Source organism: Notamacropus eugenii, chromosome 1 (genome assembly GCF_028372415.1).
Source record: "Notamacropus eugenii isolate mMacEug1 chromosome 1, mMacEug1.pri_v2, whole genome shotgun sequence".
NCBI lineage: Eukaryota > Metazoa > Chordata > Mammalia > Diprotodontia > Macropodidae > Notamacropus > Notamacropus eugenii.
In genome coordinates, this window is record NC_092872.1 from 48,617,303 (window position 1) to 48,629,708 (window position 12,406).

Below are 12,406 nucleotides of genomic sequence, written 5' to 3' on the forward strand. Positions count from 1 at the left end.
CAGAAAATAACTAATAGAGGGAAGGCGCTAGAGTTAAGAGGGATTAGGGAGAGCTTCCTGTAGAAGGTGGGATTTTAGTTGGGATTTAAGGGAAGCCAGGGAGTCAGCAGCCAGGATTAGGGAGAGTGTTGTTCCAGGTGCAGGGGACAGTCAGAGAGAATGCCTGAAATGAAGGGATGGAGTCCCTTGTTCTTGGACCAATCAAGTGGCCAGTGTCCTTTGCTCGTGAGGCAATATGCAGGCATAACATAAAACCAAGCAGCTTCTTCTTCCTCCTGACCCTAGAATCCTTTTCTCATTTTGCAGAGTCCCCACCAAGTTCACTTCAGCGTGTGGCATCACAATGGACAAATTGTTGTTTTGGTGGGATGGGCTGGTTCTGATGACAAGTCAATCCACTATGAGGCTGGATCAAGCAGATTGCTTATCTTTTGGTTTCTGTGACTGACCCCTGTTGTTTATGGGACCTCTGATGACTCTTCTGACCTGTCAAAGCTCACAAGCTCGTAACTCGGTAATTTCGAGCTCTGGATATCCATTCACCTGAGATCAGAGAAGAATAAACACAAAAGGAATGTGTCATATGTAACCAGAAAGGGAGAGAAAGGCTGTGGCCACACTTCCCATGTTTAGGGCTCGCAGCAATCTTCTTCAGTCAAAAACTACCAGGGAAAAAGGTAAGAATTATTCCACCCAAAACTTGGGTGTGCACTGTCAGTTTCAGCTCCTCAGTCAACCAGAAAATTCATCACCCCATAGCACTTTCCCTTCAGGCCCTCATGACTGGAAGAAGTCTCATCAAGTTTTCATGTATTGTATTAAAGCTAGACAGGGAATATTGCACATATTCAGTATAACCTACCAGAAGGGGAAAATCCCAAGCACCCTCTAAGGACTGGTTCCTTGTAAACCAATTCTTCTGATATATCAGATATCATTGTATCTTCCATATTTTAACAGTGGCCTTTGGGTAATTTAGGGAAATACCAGATGGGTGAGTACAATGAATGCTGGTAAGTCAGTAGAGCTGATGCTCCTGGATATTAAAGAGTTCAGAAGCTCTATTAACTGGGCCAAAGGAAGAAACTTCAACTATGTGAGATGATAACCTAATATTTCCTGTGGATCTAAACATTGGTCTGCCAAGAGGGATTTACCTTCCCCTTTGATTCAGGAATAAGTCAACCTGAGAAGTAGCTGTGTGGGAGAAGACTTGAAAAAAAATTCTAATAATTTATGTTTATGCACTTTCTTTACAACAACTCTGTGAGGTAAATTGTGCAAATATTATTATTCTCATTTAAAGGTGAAGAAACTGTGGTTCCTTGAGTTCCCTCTCCCTAGGATATGCTCCTCTTTCCCTTCCCTCTCTTATCCCACTCTTGCCTTCCCTCCTTTCCCTCTCCTTTGAATTTTTACAGAATTATTTTGGAATCCAGCTTCCTTATTTCTGAAGACACGGAGCAGGGCTCAGTGGCTTACTGTGACCACTTTGGAACTGAGTTCTGATAGCTCCCCTAGAGGCTGTGACAACACCCAACTAGTCCTTTCAAGAGTTGTAAGTGATTCATTTGCACTTGATCCAGTTCAGCCCTCACCCAAAGAGATACCTTTTTTGGGCAATACTATCCAGTCAGTTAAGTCACTAACTCCTAGTGGTAAGCCCTGACCAATCAGGCAGGGGGCAATGAGAATAGGGGATAGGGAGAGGCCCAGGTAGAATTCTTCTGTTGGCCAAGTTGAATGTAATACATGTTGATTAGTTTGCAAACCCATCATTTTATCTGCCCAATATATCTTCCTGTGAGGATGAGTCAAACATCCTAAAGTAACGTTTCTGGTTCTGAGTATCAAGAGGGACATTGGCAAGCTGAGGCAGGTCCAGAGCAGAGCAAAGAGGCAGATAAAGGGACTTGAAACTATACAATTATTGAATGAAGGAAATGAAGATGTTCAGGGAAGACTTTGTGGGTTTGGGGAGGAGAGGACAGTGTGTGATAGCTATATTCAAATATCCCAAGGACTGTCATATTGAAGAGATAGTAGATTTATTCTTCTTGGCTTTGGAGGGCAAAACTAGGACTAATGGGTGCAAGTTATAGGGAGAAGATTTTGGTTAAATATAAGTGAGATCCCAGTCCTGAGAAGCATTTGTTGAGTGTTTTCCCTACTGTGGTGCCCCACTGGAGGCTGGGTGAGTCTGCTTCCAGGTTTATACCATGGAAGGAGTCAGCTCTCTACTTGAGAGCATTTTCAGGTATTCTCCAATTGTTTTTGGTCCAGTTATTGGTAAAAGATGGGACTTTTGGTTGAAGTACATCAAAAAAACTCCAAAGAAGAAACTTTTTTTTTCTTTACTGTAAATCAATTCTGAGTGATGTAAGGATAACTCTCTGAATGCTAAGTTCTTCTCAAATCTTGAGATGATGTAATTCTACTAATTCTACTACTTCATTTTCCCTATGGCCAGTAGTAGTCTCGTTCTAGATATTTAGCAAGTGTTTATGTTTCTGTACCTCTATTTGCAAAATGGAAAAAATGATTCTGGTCACTAAGGGTCTTTGAAAAGACCTTCAGATGAAGGAGTGCTTTCAAAGTACAAAGCCTCACTCTACCTTGCTTTTTTACATGAGGTCATTGCCAGAAGCTAGGAGCCAAAAAAAAAAAAAAAAATGACGCAAGCATTTAAAAAGGGTGTTTCCAAGCCTCAACTTTTGAGGGTCTAGAAAATCCTTTGGTTTGAACTAAGATCAAAACAAACCCTTGGTGGCCAGTGGTTTGAAAGATTTGAAGGACAGTCATGTAAATAAAAGGAAATGGAAAGGTTTAAATGATGCCTTAGGCAGTTTTATGGAGCTGGAGTGGCATGAAGCATGCTTGAATGCCTGCAAGGATGTAACTACCTCCTCCACCTAGTTTTCAAAAGCTGTAGCAAAATGCCGCTTTTTAATCCATTCTTTTTTTTTTTTTTTTTTGGTATATCCTCAAACAACCAAAAAAACTATGTAATTAGATTGGAAACAGAGGATAGGGTTAGAGATGAGTGTCACTATAATTTAGCTTGAACGGATGCCTATCCGTTTAAACATTAAGTGGGGGAAATAGCAGGATCAAAAATATTTTCCTAGTAAGTACAAGGTTTCCTGTGAATCATCAAATCATTCCTCCCCAGTTGCCGCCCCCCCTCATTGAAACCAACTCTAGGATCAATCTTTGAGTTATTCCCTTGAAAGCAATAGAATCTGGGTATGTTCCAACTTTGTGCATTTTTTAACAGGTAACCCCCAAGTTCAAGAGAGTTCCCAAAAGATTGAGAGTTCGTGAGGTTTGAGTCTTCCCAGTTTGAGGCCAACATTTAGGCTTTCTTTAGTGTCAAAGGATCATTCCCTGAAAGTGTTTTTTTAGAGTCTATATTGCAGGATTTTAAAGGCATATTTTACTCATGAAGGCAGGTGCAGTCTGTTCCATTTTCATTCTTGCTGGATCATTTCCTCTTAGTACTCAGCAAAACTCTCTCCTGAATGTGTACCAGATGGAGTTCTGCTTTTACTAAGTTCTTAGGAAAAACATTGCATTAAGAAAGAACAACTGTATTTTCTTCCTTTTACCTGAGTTTCCTTGAATCTCCCTAGAGGAGCTTATCCCCTGACAAAGTAAAAACCATCTTGGATTTTTTTTTTTTTTAGAATTTTCTACTTTCAGATTCAGAGGGAGAAAAAGGAGAAGGAATTATAAAGGAAATTTGGAGAGTGTTAAAAATTGTGAGAAGGGTCAGAAGTTTGCAAGTTAGGGAGAAGAAATGTGTGAGAACTTGGAAAAAGTTGAAAGAAGAGAACTGGAGAAAGAGAGGAAAAAAAACTTGAGGTAAAGAAGCTAAAGGTAGACCCAAGCTAAAAGGAAGAAAAGGTGATGAACTGTAAGAGGAAGGGGACTTGAGGAGAAAGATCCAAGGAAAAGGAGGAGAAAGTGGGGAAGGAAATTGTTAGAACAAAGGACAAGTGAGGCATAAACTTGGTGAGCAGAGCAACAGCTCTGGAGCTGAAGATCCTAACAGGTCTTTTATCATAGTAGTGTCCCAGAGGACTACCTCAAGAACTAATGGGAAGAAGGATAAAAGATTGAGGATCTCACATTTAAGATATATGCAGAGGCAGAAACTTTTCAGTGACTTATAGTATAGTGGCAGCTAGGTGGCACAGTGGATAGACTACTGGGTCTGAAGTAAGGAAGACTATCTTCCTGAGTTCAAACCTAGCCTCAGACACTTACTAGCTGTGTGACCCTGGGCAAGTCATTTAACCCTGTTTCTCTCAGTTTTCTCATCTGTAACATGAACTGGAGAAGGAAATGGCAAACAGCTCTAGTATTTCTGCCAAGAAAACCCCAAATGAGGTCACGAAGAGTAGGACACAACTGAACAATAACAAACAGTAGGGTGAGTAATGCTTGTTTTTCTGACACAAGCAAGTGTTACCTATGGCCCCAGGCCCCCCCTCTCCCAGGACTCTGGGCTCACACATATTATATTCAATCTTGGGGGACCTGAATCAAAAGAGTCAGTGTCTCTCTTTGGCTCTTGCCCCCATACAGGAAACTCTGGGGAAATCTTTTGAATAAAGTTTAGGCACAGCTCATGTTTAGATTTCTCTGAGAGTGGGTAATGGGGTCCACAACTCTCACGTAGGTTCCCAGTATACAATATGGTTATTGTGCTTAGGAAAGCCTTTATTTTATCCACCATGGAAAAGTGTAAGATAAAAATGACTCATAGGAGCCTATGATCAAATACAGAAACATAAAGCACCTACAAATCCACTAAACTCATTAGATTCCTCCTGCAAGGTAAGGATACTTTGGTGATTTGATGAACAAACTATTCCCCCTCACATCAAAACTATACTAAACAATAGCCCAAATTAGTAAGATCCTTTGTGCCTCCCTGTCATGGCTTCAATTCTTCAGCTGTAGGATAATTGTCCCAGTGAGGATGCTCTTACTTTTCCAAGAATCAAGCTCTTAATGCAAAGTCTCTCTAAGAATTCAGTACTCAAATTTTCAAACTTAGTACAACCATAAAAACTTCAGTACTTCTTGGAGTGCTGCTGAGTCCATGGGAGCTAGGGAATTTAACCTCTCAGCTCTGGACCCACAAATGTGCAGACTAGGTTCAATCCTGGAGGTGCTTAGCCCTCTAAAGAGAGGAGTTAGACACTTTCTCTAACTCTCTGGCTATTCAAACCCACAACCTAAAGCCCCAGGGAAAATTATTTAAAGCTTAGGTTTGGATCATCTCTCCCCCGAAGAGGGAATTAGAAAGGTACTCAAGAGATAATGAAAATCAGATCTAGGACAGCTATTTATTTCCTCTACAAAAAAAGAAATGTGTAACATAAGAGATTCAGAAGCTCACAATGATAAAAGATTAAAAACAAGCATCAATTATAACACAAATGCCACTATACTTTCCAAAGAGGTAGAGATTTAAACATCAGAACATGAAGCAGTTTGTGAGATTGCTGAACGTATATCTTTTACATCTCACCTTCAGCCCAGCAAATAGCTCTGCTATATCTTCTGATAAGTCAGGTCAGGTGTTGCCAGAGGTCATTGTAAGAGTGTCAGTAGCCTCCCCACACTGTTAAACTCAAAATCCCTATGTCACCCTGTCAGAATAAGTCCAACAGTAATAGCCAAAAGCCCATTTCCTTCTGGGGGAAAGGTAAATATTAATCAGTTAACAATCCCCAGGAGTTTTCCTCTCTCCTCTTTCCACTAGCATGAATCAGAACCAGTGTCCAGGCTCAGGCTCCTACCTCTCTCCCCCTAATGCCTGGTCCTGCTCAACCTAGAGAACCCTTTAAAAATATTAGAGACTTTACTGGTAGACCTGACCTGTTTCCACTATCCCATCTGGCTGCCCTTTTTTATTATAAATATATGTCCTCAATAAAGTGGGTTTGTTCTACTGTCTTGTTGCATGTTCCATGTCTTCTTTTAATGAGCTACTGGTATCCTGAAGTTACCAAACTGGTATTGAGATAATCATCTTCCCTAAGAACACAGCTTCTGAACACTCCTGCCACCAGACAGCTCCACCTAAAGGAACTAGAAACTCTGGAGTCCAGGGCTAGAAATGTGCATCTCAAGGTTACTATACTATAGTCTACACTACTATACTACAAGATTACTATATTACAGTCACCTACACTCAAGAAAACAAACCAAAACAATCTGAGGCAGCCAAAAAACTCAGCTCAAGCTCACCTAGATACAGCTTTTTTTTTTTTTTTTGCTTGCAGGAACTCTGCTGCTAGGAAAGGAGAAGGTCACTGGCCTCTTTCTCTGTTCCTTCAGAGAAAGGGTCAAATATTCCTAATTCAGAGAGAGAAAGAAGGAGAGGGAAAGGGAGAGGGAAAGTAAAAGGGAAAGGGAGAAAGAAAGGAGAGAAAGAGAGGGGGGGAGAGGAAGAGGAAGAGAGAGACAGAGGGGGAGGGAGGAGAGACAGAGACAGACAGAGAGAATGAGAAACAGAGTGCAGGGTCATTCTCCTTTAAAGGTGGAGTCAGTGCCTTTTCCTGTGAGGTGACCAATAAGGGGATTGCTCGCAAAGTAGCAAACTTGTGATATTATCCCCAGAAGTTGTCAGGGAAACTCCAGAAAACACCCAAGGGATGAACCCCATACAGACTCATCCCCATGAATGTTCCATGGAGTATAACCCCTGTTACATTAGGAATTTAGGAATTAAAGAACTCTCAGTCTCTCAGGAATTCTAGAAATCAGGAAATTTCAATCTTTTGGGAGTTCTCTTGAGCTTGGGGCTATCTATAAAGTAAACTACAAAGTTGGAAATACCTATTTTCAGGATCACTAATTTATGTTCAGAAAAAGAAACTGAAAGGCAGAAGATAGGAACTCAAGATCTAGAACCTCACCTTTTCAGAAAACCTGGGTAAGCACAGGCAGCTTGCCATATTTTTCCTACAAGTCACCATTTTCTGTTTTTGGAGGGCAGAGGACAGGGAAAGGTGAAGTCCCTTTCCCTCTCCTTGTTGCACTTAGTTCTAGAAATCCAAGGGAGAGAAAGCAATCATGGGAAGAGAAAAGCAAAGTGGAGAGAGTGTAGTTTCTTCCACAAGAGTAGAAGGAAGGAAGGAAGGGAAGGAAATAAGCATCTGTTAAGGATCTACTATGGGCCAGGAACTGTACTAAACATTTTATAAATATCTCATTTGATCCTTACGACAACCCTGTGAGGTAGGTGCCATTATTATCCCCATTTTACAGTTGAGGAAACTGAAGCAAAGTGACTTGCATAGGGTCATACAGCTACTAAAACATGTCTGGGGTCAAATGTGAACTCAGGTCTTCCTGATTCCAGGACCAGCACTTTATCCACTGCACCACTTAGTTACCTCTAAAAGACAAATCTAAAAGACACATCCCAAATTTTGAAGTGTAGTATTCTGGCTATAACTTTAGAAAATAAGTGTGCATCTCACAATTGAATCTTTGACAACATGGATTACTAATCTAAAATCAACCTACATCAAAGCGCAGTCTCCTTCCAAGAAGATAAGTTTAAAAAGCTCAAAGAATGACTCTTCACTCTCTATCAGGTTATCAGGGAGGATGAAGTATTCCTTAAAAAAAATAGAAGAATAGAAGCACTATACATCCAAATTAATTTAGGGTAGTGTCATCATTTTTGAATTACATTGATGTGGTCCAACCATGAATAGCGAATACTCTTTTTTATTTTTCTTCCTTTATAAAAGAAAAGTATTATTTTAAAGACATAAAGTGTTTTATAATTATACTTATATCTTAAGTGTCTTGGAGGGTTGGTCCTCAAACATTTTATGTATTTTAGACATATGTAAAACAAATAATTTTAAACAGGATTTTTCTTACTATCATTTCCCCTGCTTTGTGTTATTTCTCTATAAAATGTGGATGATTTTTGTGGATATAATTTTGTATCCTGTTACTTTGCCAAAGCAATTAATCAACTTAATTAGTTTTTTCACTAATTCTCTTGGGTTTTCTAAGTAAACTATGATGCAAATAGGAATAATTTTGTATTTCTTTGCTGACACTAATGACTTTAATTACCTTTCCCTTGTCTTAATGAAAGTCTTTTCTGAAGAACTGAAAGCATCAACTAAAATATCTTTGCTTTATCCCCATATTTGTTGGGGAAAACTAATAGCATTTTTTCCATTGCAGATGCTAGCTTTTATAGCTTTAGAGATATATTTTTAAAGGTTTTATTGGCACCTTTTGTTTTTATATCATAGTCATTTCTGTTTGTACATCACCAGGAATAATCACCTGTCAGGTATGCTGTAGAGAGTCTTCTTATTCAGGTTTGAACCAGCCTAAAGGAACTCTGAGGTCTCTCCAGACCCTGAGAGCATGTGATTCCATAATGCTGGAGCAGTCAAATCCAGACCTCCAGTATAGCATGAGTTCAGGCAAGATCTTTCCTAGTTCATAAATCCCAGGTCTAGTCCTGGTCTTGTGACTCTGTATGGAGCTGCTTTCATTTAACCAGTGAGCAGGGGGTGATGATAGGTTTTGATTTCTAAAAGAAAAGCTTTCCCTTAAGACTTGTCCATCTACACATACAAGTTAAAGACAGGTTTTTAAAGCTTTCCATGGGGTACTCCATATTAAAAGCCTCTAAGTATAAAATAGTGAATACTATAAAATAGTGAATAATTGGTTACTATTATGTAATAGTTACGGTAATCATCAGTATACTTTATGTTCACTAAATAATTACACAATAGGATGTTATTGTCACTGCTAATGCCAGTGAGTATTTACACAGCAATTTATGCAGTGCTGCGAGAAATGTGCTTTGTAAAATCTTAAAGCACTATATAAATTGATGTTTTTATATTAGATTTTAATCAAGGAAGGGAAATGAGAAGTCATTTACTGAAGGGGTCAGGAGGACAAAACTGAGGTGGGTAAAAGAGAACAGAAAGCAAATTCAGTAGTGGAAGGCTGGAAAGGAGTTGCTGAAAAGAGGGAGAAGACGGCAGCACCCCAACTTGGTAGCCATTCATCTGGAAAACATGGTGTAGAGCCCTCAGTTACTGAGGAGCAGTTTGCTATAGGAAGTGTGGTGTAGTGGAAAGAGCACTGCTTTAGAATCAGCAGACATCTGATTCAGAAACAACTTATGTCACTTGTCTTGAGAAAGGCATTTGTCTTCTCCAAGCTTCCATTTCCTCATCTGTAAAATGGAGATAATGACACTTATAATACCTGTTGTGGTAGTCTATGTGTACTTTGCTCTCTTCTCTTCTCCCTCAATACTGTTCCACTTGGTGATCTCATTAGCTTCCTTGGTTTCAATGATCATTTCTGGAGATGACTCAGATCTACCTGCCCAACCTTAACCTCTCTCCCAACCTCTAGTCTCCTTTCCAACTACCTATTGTACATCTCCAACCAGATAGACATCTTTAACTTAGTATGTCCAAAATTGAACTCATTATCCCCTCTCTACAAAACCTCTCCCCTTCCAGACTTCCCTATTACTCTCAAGGTAGCCCCATCTTCCTGGTCACCTAGGATCAAAACCTAGGTGCCATCAACTCCTCAATCTGTTGCCAAGATCTGTTGATTTTATCTTCATAACACATCTTCCATATGCACCCTTTTCCCCTATGACATTGCCACCATCCTGCTGTAAGTCCTCACCATCTCACACCTGGATTATTACAATAGCTCTCTGGTTGGTCTCTCTGCCTCAAGTCTCTCCCTACTCCAATCTATTCTTTTCTCCATTGTCAAGTTGATCATCTTAAAACACAAGTTTGACCATATCAGCCCCTTATTCAGTGAAACTCCATTAGTTCCTGATTACCTCTGGGATCAAATTTAAAATCCTGTTTGACTTTTAAAGCTCCTTACAGCTTGATCCTTTTTGGTGTTTCTAGTCTTCTTACATTTTACTACCCTCCATATACTCTGTGATCCAGTGACACTGACCACCTTGCTGTTTCTTGAATAAGGCATTCTAGTTCCCCTCTCTAGGGATTACGTATATGAACACGTCTGTCTAAATGTGGCAGATGTGAAGAGATATTTCACTCCTCTCCAAGGTAGACATTAATTCCTAACAAGAGGGGAGCAACAGATCCTAACAGGATCATAATGCTGGCTGCTCTGCTCTCCTCAAAAAGAGGACATAAGACTAAAATTAAATCTATCCCCCCCCCATCCCCACATTTATTAGTTTAAGAGAAATTAGCTTTGGAGTTCACACTTTTCATGGTCACTATCCCTTAGGGAAGGGGTACCCCAATCTATATCCAAAAGCTTGACTTTTTTTCCACCAAAAACCTGTTAAGCAGGAACCATCACAACAGTGAATACCAAATAAACTCATTTATCCAAGCTGACAGCAAATAGAAAAGTTACACAGATTATCAGGTATTTGTGTATGTATGTGTATGTATCAGGTTACATACAGAATGAATGAGCCCTCCCCCTGGGTGAGATATCTCAGATCCACCAAGAGGAAATTCCCCCAAATACAACAAGCTTGAAATGAAGACATCCTTGTGTCTTCTACATGCCAACTTCTTCTCAGTCTTTCTCTCCCTCCAGGGACCTTTCCCTGAAGAGAGCCTAGAACTGAACATGCCTTCTCTTGAAGCCAGAATCCAGAAGAAGGTTCTCTAATGATACACTATGTATCATTCTTTCTACTATTTGTGTATTCAAATGCCCAGGCTTGAGCCCCAGATTATACTACCTAGAAGGGTTGTTGTGAGGAAAGCACTTCACTTCAGGAAAAAAGTACAGGATATTTCTATTCCCTGTCCTCTGTCTTAGCACCTGATCATTGGGAAAAGTCACCTAATCCCAGCAAGGAGAATAGGAGCTAAGCTATAAATTATTGCCTTTCTCTTCCTGTGGTGAGGATTTTGCCTTTGTGCCAGTCTCATTATTATGGTTTCCATAAAACATACTTCCTACTCAAACTAGATAATTTCCTTTAATTTGTTATTGTCCATATCAACTCAGCCTCCTTCCCCTAGAAATTCTTCCCAGATTCATATATCACGCTCTCAGCCTGGCCTGGGACTAAGCTGGGAGACTCTGGCTCCCCTAACACCAATAGGCTTCTCCTTTTTCTATACTATGAGGAATTTTCCAGAATTCCAACAAAGGCCTTCACATCTTGTACTTCAAAGTGGGGCCTCTGCTGTGTTTATATTCTCCATTTTCAAATATCTCCTCCAGCAATAGATTCCTTTGTACACGTGGCAAGAGAAATACATCTGTGCATAGTGACTAAAATAATGTAAATTAAAAGGAAGCCAAAGTCTGAGTAGTTATAATGATCAATCTTGGTCCAGGAGAACTGAAAATTAAATATTCCTCGCTTTTTTTGATAGAAAGGCAGGGAACCCTGGATACAGAATGTTGTATACACTGTTAGACATAGTCATAGTGACATTATAACTTAATTATTTTTCTTTATTGTGGGGGAATATTCTATGCAACATGGAGTGGTGTGGGGCAGCTAGATGGAGCAGTGAATAGAGCACTGACCCTGGGGTCAGGAGAACCTGAGTTCAAATCTAGCCTCAGACACTTGACACTTACTAGCTGTGTGACCTTGGGCAAGTCACTTAACTGTAATTGCCTCATCTCCCCCCTCCAAAAAAAAAGATGGAGTGGCATATCTGCAAAAGAGTATGGAATAAGACATCAACAAAACATATAGATAGATCTATGATGTATATGTATGTGTGTATATGTGTGTATGTATAGACATATTATATGCACATGTATATATGTATCATATATACATATATTTTGTACATACATATATCTATATACATAGTCTAGACATACCATGGCTCTTTCCATTATTCTTTGAGTCACTTGCAGTTATGATTCTTCTGCGATCATAGTGTTTTATGATTTGTCTAAAAATCACTAGACAGCATCACCAGGAGAAATTACTATTAATATTGGTGTTTGTGACCGAAAGAAATTTGGAATCATTGAAATTCTCTATGCAATTTCACCAAATATAATCCAGCTTATTCCCCCCTTCCTAGGCAATTCTGAGTCCAGCTCATTATTCATTTGCAGGGCCTGTCCAATATATATGTACTGAAGTACTTTTTAATATTACTTTTCATAAATGTGCATATTTTCAGTGCCCAAAATTCCATTCTTCATGACACATTTATTTAGTGATAAATCGAGTCCCATGTGTTGTAGCAAAGATTCAGAGCTTTGGGTGCATGAAATGCACAATTTTAAACCTGGCTTATGGCACACAAATGGTTTGACTTGACTTGGCTGTGACAATCCTAGAAATCGGAACTGGAAATCTGGGAGTCATCTTCCCACCATCCTATTCCAC

The 12,406-nt window shown here is 39.7% G+C and overlaps 1 protein-coding gene across 2 annotated transcripts in view; it reads left to right on the forward strand.

The window, feature by feature from the left end:
• Positions 1-523: 523 nt before the first annotated feature.
• Positions 524-12,406, forward strand: part of MEIOB (meiosis specific with OB-fold) — a 119,716-nt gene continuing 107,833 nt past the window's right edge. For both annotated transcript variants that reach the window (XM_072599597.1, XM_072599630.1), the window contains exon 1: positions 524-677. In XM_072599597.1, the coding sequence (XP_072455698.1) occupies positions 626-677 (52 nt within the window). In that variant the 5' untranslated portion in view covers positions 524-625. The remainder of the gene's footprint in view (positions 678-12,406) is intronic.